We start from the raw sequence: 22633 nt of genomic DNA, 5'->3' as shown, positions 1-22633 counted from the left end.
CCTTCAGTTCTTTATAGAAGTGAAACCTAATTGATTCCATGAGTTTACAAAAGGTATACATGACAAGAAGGTCCGCGCTGGTCTTATTGTTACTGGAACCTAGAGCACAGATAACTAAAGTTATATGTGAGCCAATGAGTATTCATCTGATTGAATAGCTGGCCATTAAACCCTCCTTTTGTTATTAGAGTAGAAGATTGGAGCATCAATAGTCCAAGGCTACTGTTCAGTAAGGAAACGCATCTAATTTCTTGTGATAGCGCATTGTGGCTACTATTATGTCTTTCCATAACCTTCATATCTACTAGGTTAGACTGTAAGTCAAGGTCCAGTAGGATGTAATCAATCTTACTGCTAATGGATGCCCTCTTGAAGGTGTGTTTAGCCCCAGGATCAGTCAGCGTACAACCATTACACGCACGTAGACCATGTGACATTTTTAAGGATGAGACTTGCAGTGCTACCGTTGTCCTTTTCTTGAGAGATGGAATAACCAGACTGGGAATACTCCTTTCATTGTCTTTCTACTTTGTAATACTTGTCTTTGTACTACTTTTGTGGGTTTGAAAGTCACATTAAAGTCCCCGCCATAATTACATTGTTGTTGTTAGATTCTTCTAGAAGCTCATCAAGAGCCAGCAAGGTTAGTGACTCACTGTTTGGGCTGGTAAAATATGTTTATCCATATCGCTAGTCTGCCTGATGGGCGCTCAGCTGATGATGGGGTTGCTTCAATACTGTAATCAATATAGTCCAATCTATGTACAGGCTGCAAGGCCCAGGTTTTTTGAAATACACAGATGTCATATTCATCTATAAAATCTTCCCAGTCTGGATCATTCACTTTGGATTTTAAACCTTCTATAATTCAGGATAGCAGTTAAATCCCTGGGATGCCAGCCCTAGGCAATGTATTCAGATGTGAAGGGTTTAACTTCGTCCCAGGTCTACCAGCATTCACACCCGTCTGTATTGCTATCTTCTCCCTAATTGGCGTAGATGGACTAATCTTAATAGAGCTGGTAACCTTACTTGGAGTTGGGTTTGGGCCCTTCCTCTTGTCAATCTGACTCCATGTGATCTCCTATTAGTTCAGACTCAGTTGTTTTGTGAGATAAAGTTCATGTGTGGGGATCATGACAGACTTCCCTATCTCCCAAGGTGCATAGTTTTATAGGAGGGTTGAGGTTGAATTATATCTGAGAATCCTTAGGGGGTGATGTGCGCTGATCTAAGTTCACTAAGCCATTATCAAAACAATCTCAATAAAGTCATACCGGTTGTTTACTGTTCACCGGGCCACATTGAAAATGTCATATCTCATCAATAAATAACAATGTTGATGGAGTCTTATCCAATGTATGACTTTATTCTACAGGGAATCATTAGTTTCATTGATCCCCTCTCGATCATGTACAGTTTCCTCCCATTGTCTTCTTGGGTGTTGTGCGTTCTGTTCAACAGCCCTGTAGTACATGTTGACTGTAGTTGGTGCCCTGGATGTATGCAATTTAGATCATTAGAGCATTTTCTTTGACCACGTACCCTTTTTGTGGAAAGATGTTGAAGAAGTATTATTATGATACCTCTCCCTCTGAAATTCTGTGTTCTCCTAAATATATTTGGCTGTTGGCAAGAGGGGGTAGGGTAGTTGTATAGTTTCTCTTCACTGGTGGACTTTATCCAGCATAGCATGACACACTGTTTGCCAATGCTAGACGTCAAGTTGGGACAATTACTGCCATTAAATCCCCCCCCCATCTAGTAGAATTGACCCTGAACAATTCTGTTTGTTTACTAACAGAGCAACTTGATTACACAATTGACCTATTGCTTCTTTCAATTGGGCAATAGTTTCTTTAAGTGAACAAATGTCAGTGATAAAGTTGCAAGCCATTCACCACATACGTTTTTATGCCCATCCTTTTGGAAGGGCCGCTTGCAGGTCCAGGTTAAGGAAGAGGGCTAAAGTGATTTGTGCATACAACCTCAGGTGTTGCAACACTATTAATCCCTCCTCTGTTGTTTATTCCTTACACACTTTAATTATCTGGAAATGTCAGTTGACTGTGTCGTCTCCTTTTTTTAACTACTATCAGAGAGGCCTTGTGTGACTCTTGCAGCCTCGTTTGGTAAAGAGGGAGGAGGAGGTACTTTATGTAAAGATGCTGGCTTATGTCCCTTCTTAAGGATGTCGGCAACTTTTTGACCTGAAACACTGATCAGATGTTTTCCATTTACTTAAAATACATCCTACTTCCCCCAATAAGATTTTCAATTTCGTCTATTGTACAGTTGTCAGCAGCATGATGAACTGTTTTTTTGCACTTTGCCACCCACTGTGGGCTCTCCTGAGCTTTCCTCTTTACCATTCCCTTCCAATCAATGTGCCAGTTGACTGCAATAAATAGAATGACTGACATTACCGTTATAGAAGATTCCCTTCAAAATCGGCAGGCAACAAAAGTAACTTCTTAGTGGGTGGCCCTGCCTCATCCTGACTCAGACAGGCTAGGATGGGCCTGGTCTTGGCCCTGCCAACGCCCAGCCGTGGGGGGGAGGGGGGGGGGCTTCAGCGTGCTATGTAGCGTTTCCCCTGTGTCCCGCCTTCTCCATAGGGCAGGGGGGCTTGGTAGGTGTAGTAGTTCAGCAGACAAATGACTCCTGCATGCAGCGAGTCCCTGCACGCTATGTAACGCTTCCCCCGCGGCTCCGCCTTCTCCCTAGGGCAAGGGGTCTTGGCAGATGTAGTAGTTCCTGGCAGGATAGCAGAAATAGTAGCCTAATGACACCCTAGCATGTCCTGTAGCGCCTTCCTTGCTGCCCGCCTTCTCCCTAGGGCAGGGGGTCCTGATAGAAGCAGTTATTCAGGGCAGGATAGCAGGAATTGCAGCCAAATGACTCCCACGTGCCAGGGGCCTCAGACCACTATTTAGCACTTCCCCAGGGCCCTGCTTTACCCATAGGGTAAGGGATCTTGGTAGATGTAGTTCAGGGCAGGATGGCAGGACTAGCAGTCAAATGACTCCCGAGTGCAGGGAGCCCCAGCGCGCTATGAAGCGATTCCCCCGCGGCTCCACCTTCTCCCTAGGGCAGGGGATCTTGGTAGATGTAGTTGTTCAGGGCAGGATAGCAGGAATAACACCCAAATGACTCCAAAACAGTATTTGTTTACTGAAGCTACAGTACGCCTGTAAGGACAATAGTCTTCACCTCCCTGGTTGGTAAGTACGTCAAGAACCTCAGCCACCCTTCGCATGACCATTGCGAAAGATAATTTTTTTTTCATGACCAGGCCCAGGGGCAAGTTTATCACAGTGTCTGGTGAAGTGTCCAGACCACTGGCTTCTTGAAGGTACTCACACCAGTTGTCATCTATTTATGTTTGGGCAAGTTAATGCCCAGGATCTTTGTCAGAATCTATTCCAGATAAAGTATGCAGAGTTTGAGTCCTTCCTAGAGGCGGGGGCTGAGTATCGAAGTCTGATGGGTTGCCCAAAGGCTTTGACCCATGATAATCAGGGAGCATGCTCAATCAAGTTTAAAGTGGTGCCGACTACGAGTCAAATAGCTCAATAGGGTGCACATCATCACCCGGCATAGATCCTCCATGGTCGTGTGTGGTACTAGGATTGGAGTGAGCAATAAAGCTGGTGGGGAACCTGGATCTTGTCCAGAAGGTACAGCTGGTACTGAGGGTGGACCTGTCTGTGAATTCCTATATGAAGGTACTCGCAGTTCCTTGGTGCCTGAAGACATGCCAAATGGAGCTAGTAATGTGCCCAAGAGCTGCAGCGTGACTTCAGAGCATTTTTTGATTTGCCGTGGAGTGTTGCCTATTGCCCTGGAAATTCTGTTGCTTCAGGACAACGGTCAACAGTGTTCAGTGTTTAAAAAATAGTTTTTAAACACTGCCACAGTTGATCTAAAACTCATAGGTGCTTACCTGCACTTAAAATTGATTAATAACATCTCGCCACTTTGGCGGATATGGATAATCCCCGTCCCTCCCCAGCGCCATCCTGGGTGTAGGGACCCGTGTTTTAGGGCACTTCCGGGGTTGAGCTCTAGTTTTTTGGCCACCAGCACTTGCCTGCCTATTTAGAACGGGCTATGCACGCGCGCGCAGCGGGCGCGCCTGAGGCAAGCCCGTCTGCGCCTGGACGCCTGGACGCTAGACACGCTGGTGGATCCCAGTCAGGGGTGCCGAGTTACACCAGGGAACACTTGATGCCCATCGGTCTGTGCTACGGATCCTGTGGTTTGCATCAAGGGGCTGTAGAGGTAGGCCCTTTTTGCTGTCCTACATGCGGCTATAGGGTTCGCTCTCCAGGGTCCACCACCCCTCCCAGACCTACCGTGAAAATCTTACTTCTGAATGTTCGCTCGTTGGTAAAACATCATATGGAGGTCTACGACCTTATTGAGGATGAGTTGCCTGACGTGCTTTTTATCACCGAAACTTGGCTGACAGATGCCTCAGTGGCTGAACCTGTTCCCGCCCTTTCCCTGGGGTTTAGTATCCTAACCCTTAATAGGGATTCAAGAGGCGGGGGTATAGCAGTGATTTTTAAAACTTGCTATAGCTGCACCTTCGTTAAGGAGGAGGTGGCTGGGTGCGAATGCGCCCGCTTTGCCATCTCCTTTAATGCTCACTCATCCATCTCTGGCCTACTAGTGTATTGCCCCCCTGGGGCCATCAATGACTTCAAGGCAGCCATTATCGACGCCGCTGGCTCACTGGCGCTAAAGGCGTCAAACTTCTGCCTGATTGGGGACCTTAATCTGCATTTTGATCACCCCATTGACCCCGAAATCAGCAGCTTGCTTGCTGATTTCGCCGCCTGCAAATTAAAACAGTCAGTAGTGGGTCCCACCCACTCAGCCGGGCATCTACTTGATCCGGTGTTCTCCAACATCCCTTATCTTATGGTGGGGACACCTAACCCGTTGTGTTGGAATGATCATTTTTTAGTCACCGACGTTGTCCCCCTCTCCACGGTCATACCTAGAGCTAACCTTAAGGACACTCTTACGTTGCTGGCATAAACTTAACATAAAAGATCTGTGTTCCACTCTGACATCCTCCCGCCCTGTTTTAGACACTGACCCCGAGCAAGCTTACAATACATTTTGTGACTGGATACTCCAGGCTCTAGACTCCCTGATTCCAGCCAAATGGTCGAAAGCCGTTGTTCGAAGTCTAATCCCTGGTTTGATGACTCCTTGGCTGCTTTACGCAGTTTTTGTAAAAAGCTAGAACGCGCTTGGAGAAATGACTACGACCCAGGGGCAAAAAAGCTTTATCAGGAAGCGATTAAATGCTATCCATCAGGCCTGCTCGGCCTTTCTCACCAATGAGATCAAGGCCAGCAATAATCCTTTCAAAAGCATCTTTAAAATACTTCACGATTTTAAAACCAGGAAAGATCCCGCTATGGCATGTATCACGTCTAAACAGCAATGCGAGGATCTAGCCACTTTCTTTGTTCAAAAGGTTGAAACTATCTGCGTTCGACACTGTCTCCCATAAGATCCTCTTGCGTCGCTTGGAGGAGGTGGGGGTGGTAGGTCCGGCCTTGGAGTGGTTCCGTTCTTTTCTATCTGACAGATCATTCCAGGTCATGCCCACCCCCCTCTCCCCCCCCCCCCCCACCACCACCCCCTACCTCTCCCATGCTCATGCCATCAACCAGGGGGTTCCTCAGGGCTCGGCTTTAAGCCCGGTCCTGTTTAACTCTATGTGCAACCTCTGACGGCGGTAGCAAGAGACCATGGTCTGACCATGATTTTGTACGCTGATGATACACAGCTGGTGGTGGCCCTCTCTGAAGACCAGACTCGAGGTGCCACGCAGTTTTAGGCTGGCCTTGCAGCGGTCGCACAGTGGATGACCACCAACTGCTTGCAACTCAATGCTAACAAATCAGAGGTGCTATTGGTGGGGAAAGACAAGGGACTCTGGAGCAAACATTGGTGGCCGGATTCCATGGGTAGTGCCCCCACTTCTAAGTCGGCTGTGAAAAACTTAGGGGTCTGGTTCGACACCAAGTTGGATTTCCAAGAGCATACCAAGAAGATCGCTGGCTCCTGCTTCGGTCTTCTCCGAGGTTTAGGACCTATGCTTGGTTTCTTTGACCCTCCCACCCGCCAGCTGATAGTCCAAGCAACTATCTTGTCCAGGCTGGACTACGCGAATTCACTTTTATTGGGAGCCAATAAGGCGGAAGTCACGCGCCTTTTAAGCGTCCAGAATGCAGCTGCCCGAGTCCTTTTGCGGTTCCCTGGAACGCTCTCTGCGACGGGCGCTCTGCGGCGCCAGCATTGGCTGCCTGTGCCTCAAAGGATTCATTTTAAGGCACTTTGTCTGACCTTTAAAATTCTAAAAAGGTCCTCTCCTGAGATTTTGTCCAATTTGCTGGTCCCCTATGTACCTACATGCCAGCTGCGCTCGGCGGAGCATTTTCTTGCCGCGGTTCCCCGGGTGAAGCGACTTAGAGCAGGGGGTCGGTCCTTTCGGTACCTTGCTGCTAAACTATGGAATTCCCTTCCTGTGCAGGTCTGGCGTCTAGACTGCCTTCTGTCCTTCAGTAAAGCTATTAACCCCTTCACTGCTGATGACGAGCTGAGCTCGTCATCAGCCACGGTGGTCGTGTGCGGATGACGAGCTGAGCTCGTCATGTAACGCGGCTTTTTAAAAATTGCCGCACACAGCGGGAAAAGCCGCCGCAGCGATGCGGTTAAAACTTTCCACTCCTAGGGTCTAGCTTCTGCACTCTGTTGGCATGACTTCAAGTGGCCGGATGCCTCTTCGCTGAGGCATCTGTTGCACTTTATAAATTTCCAAATAAATAAACAGCTACAGGAGTGAGACAAAGAGGCATGTTGAGGTCTTTATGCCATCTCTGTAGTTTGAGCGTGGCAAGAAGGGGCAGAGTCCCACATAGACTTTGTTAATTCAACTTACCCTTGACTTACCCTTAGACTCACAACAATGATCGGCCAGAGAAATTACTTTTAGGAGCGGGACCTTGTTGACGACTGGTCAGGGGCTGGAGTTTTACAGTGCTTGGTGACATAGAGCTTGGCCTATGGTCCCAGAAAGCCTTGGGATTCCTCAAAACACAGTCATTGCAAGCTTTGGAGTTGTATTCCAACCCCAAGTACCACAGGCACGACAGACAAACCTGATAGGGATCTGTCACAGACATTAGCTCGTCACAATCCCTACAAAGTTTAAACCCTGTGTAACAGGGTTATTCTGCGTCTCTAGCAGAATGAGATAAGGCCACAATTGTACTATTTAAACACTGTCTGTTTCGAATTCGGTGAGAGGCACTTCACACCGGAGTTATTCTGAATGCTGCTGAGAGCTGTGACTGAGATGCAGCTCCACAGTCCCGATCTTCATCCTAAGAAGAAAGGTAGCTGCGCAGGCAGGTATGCAGGCTTTCACACTCAGCCAGAGCCCATTCGTTAATGCAATGATACCGGCTTCCTGAGACATTACACTCATTTGTGTCTTCTGTCTGATAATCTCAGTTTATGTTTCATTTACTAGGATTAGATCTTTTGAATAAGCAACTGAAAATGAATTATTGTTTTTTTGTGTGAACATTTTGGCATGCAAAAGTGACAAATGAAAGGGTTAGATCGGTTTCCACAAATTCCTTGGGAATAGAAGTGGTTATATTCGAGGTTACCGGCAGCATATTTGACTCTGTTTAGGAGTATAGATGGGGTACTGTGAGCTAGTCGAACCAAAATTTACTGACAATGTAAGTTTTTTTGATCTAATAGACAGCCCTACTAAATTCGAAGAAACCGTGTGACACATGTAGACATGGGAGGAAATGTTTTCCTTTGGACAATGGATTTTTCAAACAGTATGAGAAGTGAGGGCCCTGTGATGAGACAAGAGGTACCTGCGGATCAGCATCCTGTGGCGTGGAAGGGACAGACATGAGGATGCATGACCGGCCCCTATATATGGTTATGTGCATCACTTCTGGAGCAGAAAGACACTGGTGTAAGATCCACACAATGCCACATATGGGCATGGAGAGGTACGGCTTACAGTTTCTGTAAGCCTAGGGAAATTTCAAGGGTGAGGAATCTGCGGTTAGAAGTATCTATCAGCAATAGAGACCCTAGTGACATCCTGACTTTGTCTCACCTGGTACTGGTGCTTCTCCCCAGCCTCCTGCAGCAGTCTCTTGTTAAGTTTTTCTTTTTCAGCCTGTAGAGTTTTTATTTGTCCCCTCATCCTGAAAGAAACATAAGAGTACCAATATGAAAGGGCATACTATTTAATCACACCCAAAAATATTCTTTATTGTTTCAAAACCATATATACCCCTGATACAAAATCATTTCCTCACGCTAGAGTCATGGAGTACGAGAAGCAGTGTTAGGGCTTAGGTTCAGCTCATTCAAACACATCATATGAGAGGACAATCTGATCCACAACTCTGGGGCCACTATCACCCAATCCCAAAAGTACTTTCTAAAAATCTGGCAGGAGCCAGAGAATTACACAAAGGGTGTGGTCAACTCAATAAACTGTTGGTTTGTGTAACCAAGAAACTGGTGCTCTAATCTTTGCTTCTCTGTTTAATCAAATTATAGGATATTTAGTCTTGTTTCCCTGTCGCTTAATTAACTTATCTATGAAAATAACCAGCTCTTAGAAATCTTGTAACTGCGATATACATTCACACAGAATATAAGTATATGTTACACATCCCTCAGTGCAACAAAGTTTAACAAAGTCAACTGAAATACGGGCATGGGGTATGTGTGCCAAGCTGTGTTCCTGGGATGAGAGGTTTGGCAGACATAAGGGTCATCCGCAGGACATAGGCGTAGTACATTCTTTTGAATAGACTCGGGAACCTGTTCTACCTCAGAGGAATGATGGCCTTAGACGAGATCAAAGGATACTTGTTGATTCTTAAACTACCTCATATTCCTAATGAGTGAATCTATAGACACAAAGATGGTTTCTGATGCCAAGTCCTTGTGATAGGAACTGTGTGCGAATCACCAGATAAATTAAAAAGGTGATCATTATGAAATAATCTCCGCGGACGTACATATTGTCTTGAATATAACATCATTGTTTTTAATACTTTGTCCTGAAGAAGGTGGGGTATACTAGCTGAATGCTACTGAAACGCGGCATCGACAATTTGGAACATTGAATTTAGAATTTGTATAATAGGCCTTTGTATTTTGTACTTATTTGACATTGTTTCTCCTAACACAACCATGAAATAATAAGTAATGACATGGTTTTTATTAATTAAACGTATCCAATACTTCGATATAGAAAAGCATTGAAAAGGGTGTCAATAACAGAAGAAGGCTGGTTTTAACAAGATATGATGCCTTTTTAGATTGTGTATCACACTTGATGGTATTCAACTTTAGGACATTTTAGATTGCCTGTTATATATTATTATATTGTGATATTTTAGATATTAACAATTGCACTATTATAATAAAAGACAGATGTTTTACAATAAACAGGTCTCATTGCATGGTTGGATGGGTGAAAGAGTGTTAAGTAATTAGAGAGTTGATGGGCTCTCTCATAGATTTTAGAGTCTAATTAGTGCATTCAGACATTTAGGGAACTGCAAAGGAGCATGTACATTATTATTCACAATATGCTTTCAATGTGTGGTCTCCTGATGCACTTTATGTAGGATTGAAGTACCTGAAATACCCTACTATTGTCAAAATAGCCAGGATGCTCTGTCGGCTGCAGGGCAAACCAAGGTGCATGTTGGGATTTAGAGCTCTCTAGTTAAATGCTCCAATCTACATGCAAACCAATATAGTAGATAGCTTAACAGAATCACCACCACACATTGAGGCACGAGAGAGGATAGCTACCTGTCTAAGAGGGGGGAAAGGGAGAGGGAGAGGGAAGACGACTCTGAAAACATAATTAGGGGACGAAGTGCAAGGATGGAACACTGTATCTAGTAATGGGGTACTCAAGTTGTTTTAGGTCCAGCCTTACCAATAAACTAACAAATACAGTTTTCAGAATTATACCTCTGTACAACTACCACTCACTGAAAGCGAATGGAAAAGAACAGTCCTGTCATTAACTTCCTCGATCTAAAAGCGGCATGCTGGTATTCACAGTGCCTAAGTATTCATCATTATTACCTTTCCAATTCCTCCTCCTTGCCTACCACCTTCTCACTGACAAACTGGATGCCCTCCTCGAGTTCCAGGATCCGTGCCACGTGGTCGCCCTGCTGGCGACCCAGAGCATCCCGCTCCTCGGTCACTGCTGCCTCAGATTCAGACAGGTCCTAGAATGGAGGTGGCAGGTACAAGTGAGTTGTTGACCAGTAGACCGCAAAAAGGTAAATGTTAATTTTCAAGCATCTAAATTGCTGGAGTGAGCTATGGGCTACAAGTCAAAGTTTATGGACATGCAAATAGCATTCCTAGCGTGGCACCTTTATTTCCATCCATATGGTCCCTCAAAAAATATTTGAATTAAAATGTGGCCACTGTGATGCATGTGTTCTATTTCAGTGTTCCTGCCTCATGTTTTATTTGTATCAGTTTAAGTAAATCAGATCTACTTTTATTAAAACATTTGCATATTTCTCTTATTAATTCTGAGTTTATCACTTTTAAACACTGTGTCTATGCATTGAGCCAAGCACATGTTATATTTCAATATTTATTATTAAATGTACAACACAAAGCACATATTAACATAGAAAACTCAGAGAGTACAGTAAACATCTCACAAAATAAAACTAGAACACACTGAACAATCTTAACGCTACATTGTCTGCTTTAAACACCGCAATCAGACACTGGTGCCATGGTGAAGGTCCATGGCCTAAATATGGTGAAGAGAGGTGGGGACACTAGCAAAGGCAAAAGAATCATAATATCTGTCACATTCCTCAGGGTCTTCTATTCAATTATGTCCACTAAAATAGTTACAAAGAAACACTCCTCCTTGTCACTGACAGGCAGGAATAATAACGTTAGACAAAATCCCCTATTTAATGAGTGAACGAAAGAGAGAATCAAGAAACTCTAGCTTCAGAAGCAGAACCACTTCAAAACATTTCTAGCAGCCCCTGCTTTTGTGAAGCTGTAGACTATGCAATCATGCTTTACTCCTACCTTGCAGGGAACCACAGTGATGTAAATGTATGTAAATGTATAGGCATTTATATAGCGCACTACTTACCCGGAGGGTCCCAAGGCGCTTCGACCGCTGCGAAACCCTTCCTGGCTTCCCTGAGAGATGGTCCCTTAATGGGTATCTCCAGGGTGAGACCAGGCATCCCCGGCGGTCTGGTGGGGCCGTTAGTGAAGATGAGGCAAGCTAATGCCCAGAGTTGCCGAGTGTGATCGCTGATCAGAGTGGGCACCGAGGCGAGAGAATTATCGAGTCCGCTGACCCTGGTCCAGAAACCTGCCGCGCAGGGATTCGAACCCTGGTCCCGGGCCGTCCTCTGCTCTCGGGTCTGCCGCCTCTAACCAGTGATCCACACTACTTCACTCCAATTATAATAATCTTCTTCCTAACTAGCTGCAGTTATTACCACCTCAATGCTGTCAACCTGCTCAAATCTAGAAAAAAAATGCACACTGCTTCCAGAAAGATGAAGTCTGAGTTTTCTAGCTGTTGCTCTGGCTATTACTTCCCTCTGTTTTATGTTTGTCGACACCACCAATACTGTGGCCATTTTCATTTCAGCCTCTCCTAGGCCTCAAAATATAAAATTGTTTCTACTACAGTTAGCAGATCTCCTTTATTGAAGGATACGGGTTACCCTACTATTTCCCAGGTATGAGCCATGTGCCAAATTTTCTAAATGTGTCATCTTATTCTCCAGACAACTGCACACTCCTCAGGGTTTTCAGTGTTTCTAGTAGGTCTTCATTTAATTCCTCCTTTTTCCAGTGATGACACTCCATGAACAAGAGGGATCACTTCAATTTCTGAACAAGCCATGCAGCCTTTGAATGCCTCCAGTGAACCTTTCTTGGAAGACATGAGTGGATCAGTTCTGGAAGTTGAACTCCACTAGGATGTCCGTGAACATGGACTCTGCTGGTGTCAGCACTGCTCCTCCAGGCTTGTCCTCCACATGTTCCTCACAATGTACTCTTTTTCTAGCAGGAGCCTTACAATCAATAACGTCCCTCCTTTCTTTGGGAGGTTACTGCTTTGTCTCTTTTGGCAGCATAATGTCTCACTGTCTAATCACAGCACGGTTAGGCCATTTGCTGTACGTATTATGGGTCATTATCTAGTTAACCTAGGTAGAACAGTCACTGTAGACTGCAATTTTTCCCCATCCACTCCCTCAGATGCTGCAACCCTCCTGCTGCATGGAGCTTATACAGTCCTTAAGGGGGGCCATGCGTGCTACACTAATAGTGCCTCTCTCAGCTCATTTGGTTGCAACAAGCTGTGCAGAAAAGGCACCCTTCCCCCAGCGCCAGTTACCTGGCAAACACAGTCGCCATCCCAGTGACTGCAGATGATTTGCCGACAGCATCAGATCTTACCTTGACACAACTACCATGTTGGCATTCTTTTTTTCTCCCAGCTGGGAAGATCCCTTGGAAAAACAGAATACTGCTGCGCCCCAGAGACCATTGGATCCTGGAAATGCTGGCCTTGTCAACTCCCAGGACCTCTCAGAGGCAGACTCTCACATTGTTCCTGCTCCTCAACACATTTTATGCCATGACAATATACACTTTTTATGTCCTGCGTCTATTTACTGCGTTTATGCCCTGCAACCATGGACCGCCTTTTTGCCCAGCATCTACAAACTGCCTTTTTGCACAGCATCTACACACTGCCTTTTTGCCCAACATCAACAAACTGCCTTTTTGCCCAGCATCTACAAGGTACCTTTTTGCCCAGCATCTATACTCTGCCTTTTTTGCCCAGCATCTACAAACTGCCTTTATGCACTGCATCTGCATATCACGTTGGTGCCCTGAATCCATTTGCTGGTTTTGTACTTACATGCTCTGCAACTATCAACTGATTGCATATCCCACATCTACATATTTCTTGTGTGCATCTCCTACGTTTGTGGACTGCATCTATATGGAGATATAGACATGCATAGTTTACCATGGTCTAATAATGTGATCAATGGCAGAGTGGTACGTAAACATCACCAGAACATGGTGATGACAACATAGGACACAATACAAATGATTTATTTTCATATTAAACATAACATGATGGCTTCCCACTGGTGAAACCTAAATCTCATTACTAACTCCTAAGTAAATCCAGTACATCACTAAAATAAACCATAGAATGGCTTAATGGGTATGAATTATGTGTGGAGTGCCCTCACCATTTTGGGCAAAAGCCTAACATGTAACATCAAGCAAAGACAATTTGCTACATTGAAGAATACTTTGGTTGATATGATATAGAGCACTTTTGGCTTTTACGCTCATGGTCACCATACTCCTGCAACATCAATTTAAGTCAATAATACACGATTATCCATGTGATTGACATGACAAAATGGAGGAACTGAGGCATGCATGCACACACACAGCATCTCCCTGTCTGTTCCAGACCAGTACCACAATATCTCCTCCTCTCCAGGCTTTTAGCCGGCTCACCTTGTACTTCTTCATCAGTTGGGCATGCTCCTCCTTTGACGTCTTCAGTTCCTCCTCCAGCTGCTCCACCTTGGCCTTCAGGCTGCACACCTCGTCCTCTAGCTGCAGCTTGCCCCTCATGAGCGAGTTCCTCTCCTGCTGGCTTTCCTCCAGCTGGTGCTGTGGGGGAGAGCAGGTTAGACGGACTGAAAGCCACAGCTTACTCGCCACTCGCAACCGCACTTCTGTTCATGAACCTTCCAAGGGAAACTAACCGAGGCATTGCAGAAGAGAGGTGTAAGGAACATTTAAGAATGTGTAGTTATCCTATCAGAACAGCCAGGTGATCAATTTCTTCCATTGTCCTTTTACATATGTATTTTATGAGACCACTTACATTCTGACTTTTGAATTGATTTGTAAGTTACATAGGAGGCCATTTTTACTATCATGTTGCTTGCGCACAAATATTATCAGTAATATGATAACCACACTACAAATGTAAAATTAAAAAGATACAGCTATGGCCCATGCAATTAGCTCATATCCTAGGTTACCTGTCACAAGGAATACGTTCTCGATTCTACTGATTCATGATGCTACTAACACAAATGAGAGTGGCCCTTAGCAATATGGATAGCTCTTCTTGAGAATTTACCTTGCAACCCACCTATGTGCAACTGTCTACCTGTTTTCTCCCCCAACAACTCCAGAAATACAACTTTTGTTTTTAAGCATGATGGGCTTCCCTACAGGAAACTTTTATTATTAAATGTTAGTGATATTTGAGTAAACATGTTTTGGTAATAAGCATTAGGAAAAGGGAAAAGACTGAGGTCTTATACTGGGTAAAAAAACCCCAGCTCTGTGGCCCCCAGCATTGGCCTGACACTTTGGGTATACTCCCGGAACCTGGCAACAAGGTGAAAAGTCTGGGTGTCTGGCTGGACTCCACATTATTTATGAAGCCGCAAGAAGGCAAGGTTACTTTCTCCAGTTTAGCCATAATGAAATGGCTCAAAATGTTTCTGTGGATGCTCCCTTTCTCCACCCAAAGAACTGTTGTTCATGCCATGATTCTTTCTAGACTAGACTAGGGCAACATCCTCTATCTGGGTGCTGATAAGGCAGTAATTAGACATCTCCAGTTGGTTCAAAACACCGCAGCGAGGCTGCTATCCGGCTTCCTAAAACACTTTAGTGCCTGGTCTTCTTCGTGTCCTTCACCGGGTTCCAGTGGACAAACACATCAACTTCAAGGCCCTCTGCTTTATGTATAAAATCAAGTTTCACACTGGCCCTCAATTTTTACAAAAGCTGCCTGTTCCTTATCTTCCCTACCGCACATTGCGTTCTAGAAACCAATCTCTTTTCTCTGTGCTGAAAATCAGACGTTCACGAATAGGCAGTCGCTCATTCTCTTTCATCAGCCCTAAGTTATGGAACACACTCCCTGAGTCGATTAGTGGTTGCAACTCTCTAATCTCCATCTGCATGGTTATTTTAGGTCACGCATTCAGGGTACTGGCCTTTGTCCTTCAGCGCTGGGAAACCTCACGGGTAGCTACGCACTATACAAGAATCAATGATAATAATGACATATTGATCAAATTGATTTTTGCAGACAGGTTGCTCAAATTATATATTTCAACCACACCTGCAACATTGACTGGCACTTGGCATGAGTTTACAAACAAAGATACTATCAAAGAAATCTTCCTTTGTGGAAATCTTCAGAGAATAAGTGCAAAATAGTGTATTCTAAACAAAACTCAGGTAGTCTCATAAGCTGGAATGCCATGAGGTTTATAGATAACCTTCAGGGAGTTTGGATCTCCAACATGATCTGAACTAACTAGCCATTGCCAATGTCTACATGTACAGAAAAACATAATTCAGTTTGCACATGAACGAGTGATAGGTGTCCCATGCCATACACGCACAGCAATGCATTGGGCCAGTTCCCACAAGCACATATACACAGGAGGCCCCATGAAGACCCAAAACTAGGCCTCAGTTTTGGGAAAATAACAGATTCATAAAACGAGAACGTCACAGTAAAAAAACACAACTTAAAAAACTGATGATGTTCAAGGAAGTGTTATGTAAAATCATGGCACGTAATAAGAGAATACTGAAACGGTTTTGGAACATGGAATAGATTTCTCAAACATGTGCAGGCCCCTGAAAACAAATAGCACAATGGCTACCATGACTTCAAAATACACCCCCACAACCCAAACCCTTAAAAAGACTAGATGCCATCATATAGGAATACTAGCCCAAGTAGGGTTGGGAACGGAGGGAATGGATAGTAAGAGGGTGCAGTAAATGATGCAATCATACAGTTACTTGATTGTGCTTCTGGAGAGGTAGGAATTACGTGGAGAGGCCAGAGGACTGGGAGCCAAACATGTCCTTAAGGAACAAAATCTCAGCCTGATTTAGTAGGCAAGATAAACTTCGATATGATCCAATAGTGTGAATTAATGATGTTCTCATGATTTTATATCTTGAGAACCTGGAGACAGACAGAAGACCGATTCGTCATAAGATGTGTAAAAGGGGATAACTTAAGGGCACTATGGTCAAACCAGGAACTACAAAAATAAATATTCATGTGTGAAAATTTTACTTGATGATCCAGAATATATTTTCCCGTTTTCCCCATTCATTGCATTTGCATGAGACGTGACCTTTTCAGTTACAAAGAGGGAACATTTTTCAGAAATCTGAATCAAGCAATTTTTGGGCCATTGGAACATAATTCTAAACTCATAAAACGCATCTCAAACCACTAATAGTGGACATGGATCAATAACACTCAGCTATCGACCCCCTGCATCTCCCACATGAACACTGTATGGCACTCTTGGACTTTCTGTCATGCCAAAATAATTTATACTCTTCACTTAAATTTAAAAAACATATGAACTGTGTTTTGTTGTTGTACTACTTGATTCGATATTTACATATCATAAAAGGACAAACAATACAAACATAAAAACACATATTAAAAATCTACTATTCAATGCATTTCATACCATGATCTAAAAAGATAAAAATCAGCATATTTACATTTAAAACAATGGGTTCAATAATACATTAGCAAGAATCGGTGTATACATCAGTTTTGAACTGTGTTTTAAGTTTCGGTCTTTAAAGGTGAGTAACTTTTTACATCTGACAAGTTTGCGAAATTTGTTTTTAATTTCACCACAAACTTGAAAAAGTGGAGGAAAAAGAATGGCTATATTAGACAGAAATGTTTTGCAGCATTAAAACCTGCAAAACCAACGTTGTGCAGGAATTCATCTTGGCAAAAAGGTTTTTTCGGGCAACAATCTCTGAAAATGGTTTTTTTAAGAGGAGATTTTGCTCACCACATAAGATGTACAAAGTCCATAAAATTTACAACTTCACATATTTGTGAAGTAATGCACTTCACACAACTCTGTTACTAGAATTTAAACTTAATATGAGAACTTGTTTCACAAAGGACAATTTATTACAGGTGGCTCTATGGGCTACTGAATGAAATGTGTTGTAATAAACTTACTGATGGAATAATATCAAGGGGGATAAACATTGCGATAAGATCAAATGGCTGTTGGGGTGCTGAAGCAGACGGAAAATAAAGGTAACTGTATATCCAATACTCATATCATTGGAATACTCATCTGGAGAACTGTATTTAGTTCAGGAACCATGATCCACTTGGTCAGATATGGACTACCGTTTGTCCAGTTATTGATGACCTGTTGAGTTAATTGCTTGAGCTTCAAATCTAATATGCAAAACATTATAATTGAAGTAAGCCAATACTTGATGAATGTAGGTAAGAGAACAATAGAGTCATTCAGAATCCCAAGTGCAATGAACATGAATTAGAAGCAAAGTAAGTTTTTAGAATGAAAGAATTCACATATCACCTTAGGTCAAAAACTTAACCCCTTCCACGCTGATGACGAGCTGGGCTCGTCATGGCGTAGCCTCCTCGCACGCTGATGACGAGCCCAGCTCGTCACGTAAAGTGCGTTTTCGCAAATCCCAGCGTGCAAGCGGAATTCCGCTAGCGCGCATGGTGTTAAGATGCAGGGGGATCATAAATAAAGTAGAAAAATGCTGAATCTTGTCTAATTGTAAAGATGTATTGATTCTCTATGACCAGACAATCTAAAACTTCAAAAAAGGTTACCACCTAAAACAGTAGTACAAATTACTTATTTCTGATGAAAATTAACTTGGCAAATACAAAACTAATGACTAACAGCAAGGAAAACATACAAGACCTGAGCGATCCAGCGAAAGGGAGAAAATAATTAAGAAACAACCCAAAAAAGTCAAGACTCCTGATAAAAAGGAGGACATTGCAATTAATTATAACCATAGAAAATGCGAAATGAAACTAGTATAGAAACCAGGGTTGCTGCATTAATTTACCCATTCCAACCGCAGCTAAAGCAGCAAAGTATTAGACTGGAGGAGACACTGCCAGAGTGCAGCATAGATCAAAAAGGCAAGCTGAAAAACAAGACTGAATCAGAAGTAGCAAGATTTTAGAGAGGGAATGACAAAATAAGAGTAAGTATTTAAGTATGTAAAAAAACACTGTGCAGCTGTGTAAGATCAATGGGGGAAGAGAGAAGGGGTGGAAAAGTGGTGAGAAAAGGAGTTAATCATGGAACACATTGGTGGGGAAAAGTATCACTCCAATGCCCCAGCCAAAAGATAAGGGAGAGAAAAAGAGACAAAGTACTATACTGTATTATATTTAAAAATTTGTATAGAGCTCACTACCCCTATAAGGGGTTTGGAAATTCTTATCCATGCAGGGAGCATGCTACACATCTAGGTGTGTGGTTGGGAAGTCTATTATCATTCCTTTCATTACATGTGGGAAATGTTTCCTTGTCCCTGAGGACTACTGAGCTACAGTTATTGTGTTATTGGACATAATGCTTAGCAGAATGATGGATGAGGGAGTGTGAGAGACAGAAACACACTTTTATAGTTAGTGTTATGCTGGCATATCTGATTAACTCTATAAGGTCCCTTTATTGTGTTGGTTGTTTATATGGAAAATGCTACTTACCCAGTATGCATCTGTTCTTGGCATGTAGAGATGTAAATTCACATGCTTTGCATAGCGTGCCATCTAGTGTTGGGTCCGGATGTTTGCACATGATTTTTCTTCGAAGAAGTCTTTCCCAGTCACGAGGTAGGTGACTCCTCCTTTAGGTGATAGTGCGCATGGGCATCAACTCCATTGTTAGATTGTTTTCCCGCAGAGGGGGATAATGGAGTTAGTAAGAGTAATAGAATAGAGATGTCCATGTGTATGTATCTAAGTAAGTTATCACTGCAACAGGTATAGGTACCTGGGGAGGTGGGTGGGCTTATGTGAATCTACAGCCCTACATGCCAAGAACAGATGCATACTGGGTAAGGAGTATTTTCCGTTCGAGGTATGTGAGCTGTAGATCACATGCTTTGCACGGACTATATAGCAGTAATCTTCCAAAGCATTGATTAACCTGTAGCCGTTGCAGTGGTTTGAAATAGTGTACGTAAAACTGCTTGGCCCACACTAGCTTGTTGTCTTGCTAGTACATCTACACAATAGTGTTGTGTGAATGTGTGAGGTGTAGACCATGTTGCAGCTTTGCAGATGTCATCTATGGGGATATTTCCTAAGAAAGCCATAGAAGTCCCTACTTTGAGGGTGTGAGTGAGCTTTAGGGGGAATTGTCCACCTTGCAATACCTGATTTTGATATGGAATTGCCTTTATGAGGTGGTGCAAAAGCCACAAATAATGGTTTCATCTTACGGAACAGTTTTGTCCTTTCTATGTAATAGAGTAATGCTCTTTTAATGTCTAAGGTATGTAGAGCACGTTCTGCCACAGAATCTGTTTGAGGGAAGAACACAGGCAACATAACAGATTGGTTGATAGAAATTTAGGGTTAGTCCAAAGAACCACTTTGTTTTGGTGTACTTGTAAAAATCGTTCATCTATGGTTAGTGCCTGAAGCTCACCTAGTCTCCTCAGTAATGTGATAGCTATAAGGAAAGCTACCTTCCAAGTGAGAAATTGAAGCTCACTTTTGTGCAATGGCTCAAAGGTGGAACCGTCAGTCTGGTGAGGACAATATTGAGACCATACTGGAGCAGGTGGAAGTCTTGGGGGTAATTACTTTTTTGAAGTCCTTCCATGAATGCCTTAATGAAGAGAGACAGATGTTGTCTATTTTGAAGGTATGCAGCTACTGCAGCCAGATGTAAGCGTATGGATGTGTATGCTTAATTTGAATGCTGTAGATGCAGTAAATAGCATATCATGTTATGAAATGAAACATCAAGCGGGTTGATTTGATTGTTATTATAATAAATTACAAATAGGTTTCACTTTGCAGCATAGCAAGCCCTTGTGGTAGGACATCTAGCCTCTTTGGTAATGTTCATGCAGTCTGGATGAAGACTGAGGTGCCAAACTCTAAGACTTCAGGTGCCAAATCGCAAGTTTGAGATAACTGGGATCTGGATGTCTTATTTCTTAAGACTGGGTGTAAGATGTAGTTTTTGGTGAGGAACTAATGAGAGCTTTAATAGGTTGTTGAAGCAGGGTTGACGGGCCCATGTGGGAGCAACTAGGATTAGGGTCAGGGAGGTCTGTATGAGCTTTCAAACCACTGATGGAATGAGTGGGAGAGGCGGAAAAGCGTAAGCAAATATCCCTGACCAATTCATCCATAGTGCATTGCCTCTGTACAATTGATCTGGAAACCTGAATGCGAAGCTTGGGTATTTTGCGTTTAGGTGTGTGGCGAACAGATCTATGTCTGAGAAGCCCCACATTTGAAAGAATGTGAGGAAAACTTGAGGGTGGAGTCTTTGACGACTGAGCAGATCTGCTATTTGATTGTCTACTCGTGGAAGGTTTTCTGCGAGGAGATACATTGTGTGACATATGGCCCACCTCAAGAAGGTCCGTGCTTGTTGTGACAGCTGGAGAGAATGTGTGTCCCCCTTTTTCGGTATGTAGTACATTGCTGTTATCTCTGTACGAATCAGGACAGCTTTGCCTACTAGAAGAACTTGAAAGGTTTTGAACACTAGAAAAATCGTTAAAGCTCTACATGATTTATGTGAAGCTGCTTTTGCTGCAGGCTCCACATGCCCTGAATTGTGTGAGTTTGGAGATGAGCTCCCAAACCAGTTTGCGATGCGTCTGTTAGCACTGTCTGTGGAACTGGGTCGATGAAGGGCCCCCCTTTGGAAAGGTTTTGTGGATTACACTACTGCAGAGAGCGATGAGTATGGCCATCGACAAACACTAGATCTAATAACTGACCCTGAGACTGGTTCCACTGACGTGCTAAGCAGTCCTGAAGGGGACGCATTTAAAGTCTTGCGTAAGGGACTATTAGTTTAACAAACAAGTTACTTACCTTCGGTAACGATATATCTGTAAGAAACATTAGTAGTGATAGATTCCTTTCTTAGAATTACCACCACGCGTCAGACTGGATACGGAATTGTTTTCGTCAGCAGTACCCCTGCGCGCTGGTAGGCATCGTTGTGTGGCTCCGAGTGAGTCGCCGGCATCGGGACGACGTCTTGGAGCTACTTAGACGTGCCAACGCGCGCTGACGTAAGTTCTGTACACGACTTTCCGCGCCAGGAACGCAGAGCCTTGCAAGATACTGACCACTGGTGCCATGAAACTAGGGCCCTGAAAGGGATGACCTTAACCCTAGAAATTAGTTCGCAGAACGGGGAGGATGGGTGGGGCGGTAAGGAATCTTTCACTACTAAAGTTTCTTACAGATTTTTCGTTACCGAAGGTAAGTAACTTGTGCATCTGAAAGAAACACGTAGGGATAGATTCCTTACCTTGAATAGATACCCCAGCAATACCAACCCTGGTGGTGGGTCTGCGAACCAAGATCACACCAGGAAGTCTTGGAGAACAGGACAGCCAAAGAAGCCGTCTCTCTGGACTTGGCTGTCCAGGCAGTAGTGCTTGGTAAATGTGTGCAACGAGGCCCACATAGCTGCCCGAGAGATGTCATGCAAGGGAACTCCCTGTCCCAGAGCAGTAGTGGCTGCCGTCGCCCTGGTAGAGTGGGCACGCAACCCCACTGGAGGCTCCTTTTTAGCCAAGGAATAACAAGCCTTTATGCACAGATTGGCCCACCGAAAGATGGTCCATTTGTGCATAGCCCGACCTTTCTTGGCCCCCACGTAGCCAACAAAGAGTTGGTCATCCACCCGGAACTGTTGTGTGAGGCTCAGATATAAAGAGAGCGCACGTTTTGGGTCCAGACGGTGGAGCCTCTCTTCCTCTAGAGGGATGCAGAGGCGGAAAGAAGGTGGGCAAAGTGATGGTCTGCCCGATGTGGAAGGCAGTAACAACCATTGGCAGAAAAGAAGGACGAGTCCCTAGAACAACTTTGTCTGATGGACAGAGAGAAAAGGAGGTTTAGAAGAAAGAGCCTGGAGCTCACTCATTCTTCTGGCAGAGGTGATGGCAACCAGGAAAGCAGTCTTTAGAGTGAGAAGACGAAGAGGACAATTATGAAGTGGCTTGAAGGGAGCGCACATCAGAAAGGTAAGAACAAGATTCAAGTCCCATGAGGCATCACAAAAGGAACAGGAAGGAACATGTGCGTGATGCATTTCAAGAATATGTTTACAACGGGGGACTTGAAAAGGGAAGGCTGGTCTGGAAGCCTTAAAAAGGCGGAAATGGCAGAGAGATAGCCTTTGATAGTGCCCAGAGCAGAGCCCTGCTGGGCCAAAGAAAGAAAATAAGGACCTCTGAAAGAGGGGCAGAAAGGGGATCCACAGTCTTTGCTGTGCACCATGCCACAAACCTATTCCCCCTGCAGGCGTATTACGTTTTAGTGGAGGGACGCCTGGCTGCCAAGATAACATTACAGACTTCGGGGGGCAGGTCGGAAGACATCAACTGCCGCCGCTCAATCTCCACG

General features: G+C 43.9%; 1 protein-coding gene across 3 annotated transcripts in view; it reads right to left on the bottom strand.

Annotated features, from left to right (window-relative positions):
- Positions 1-22633, bottom strand: part of CALCOCO1 (calcium binding and coiled-coil domain 1) — a 239259-nt gene that overhangs the window by 129541 nt on the left and 87085 nt on the right. For all 3 annotated transcript variants that reach the window (XM_086965206.1, XM_086965221.1, XM_086965212.1), the window contains exons 5-7: positions 13657-13815; positions 10183-10331; positions 8177-8267 (exon numbers count right to left, since the gene is read on the bottom strand). In XM_086965206.1, the coding sequence (XP_086821332.1) occupies positions 8177-8267; positions 10183-10331; positions 13657-13815 (399 nt within the window). The remainder of the gene's footprint in view (positions 1-8176; positions 8268-10182; positions 10332-13656; positions 13816-22633) is intronic.

The sequence above is a fragment of the Lissotriton vulgaris genome, chromosome 1_1 (assembly GCF_964263255.1).
Source record: "Lissotriton vulgaris chromosome 1_1, aLisVul1.2, whole genome shotgun sequence".
Taxonomy (NCBI): Eukaryota; Metazoa; Chordata; class Amphibia; order Caudata; family Salamandridae; genus Lissotriton; species Lissotriton vulgaris.
This window is presented reverse-complemented; position numbering and strand designations above follow the sequence as displayed.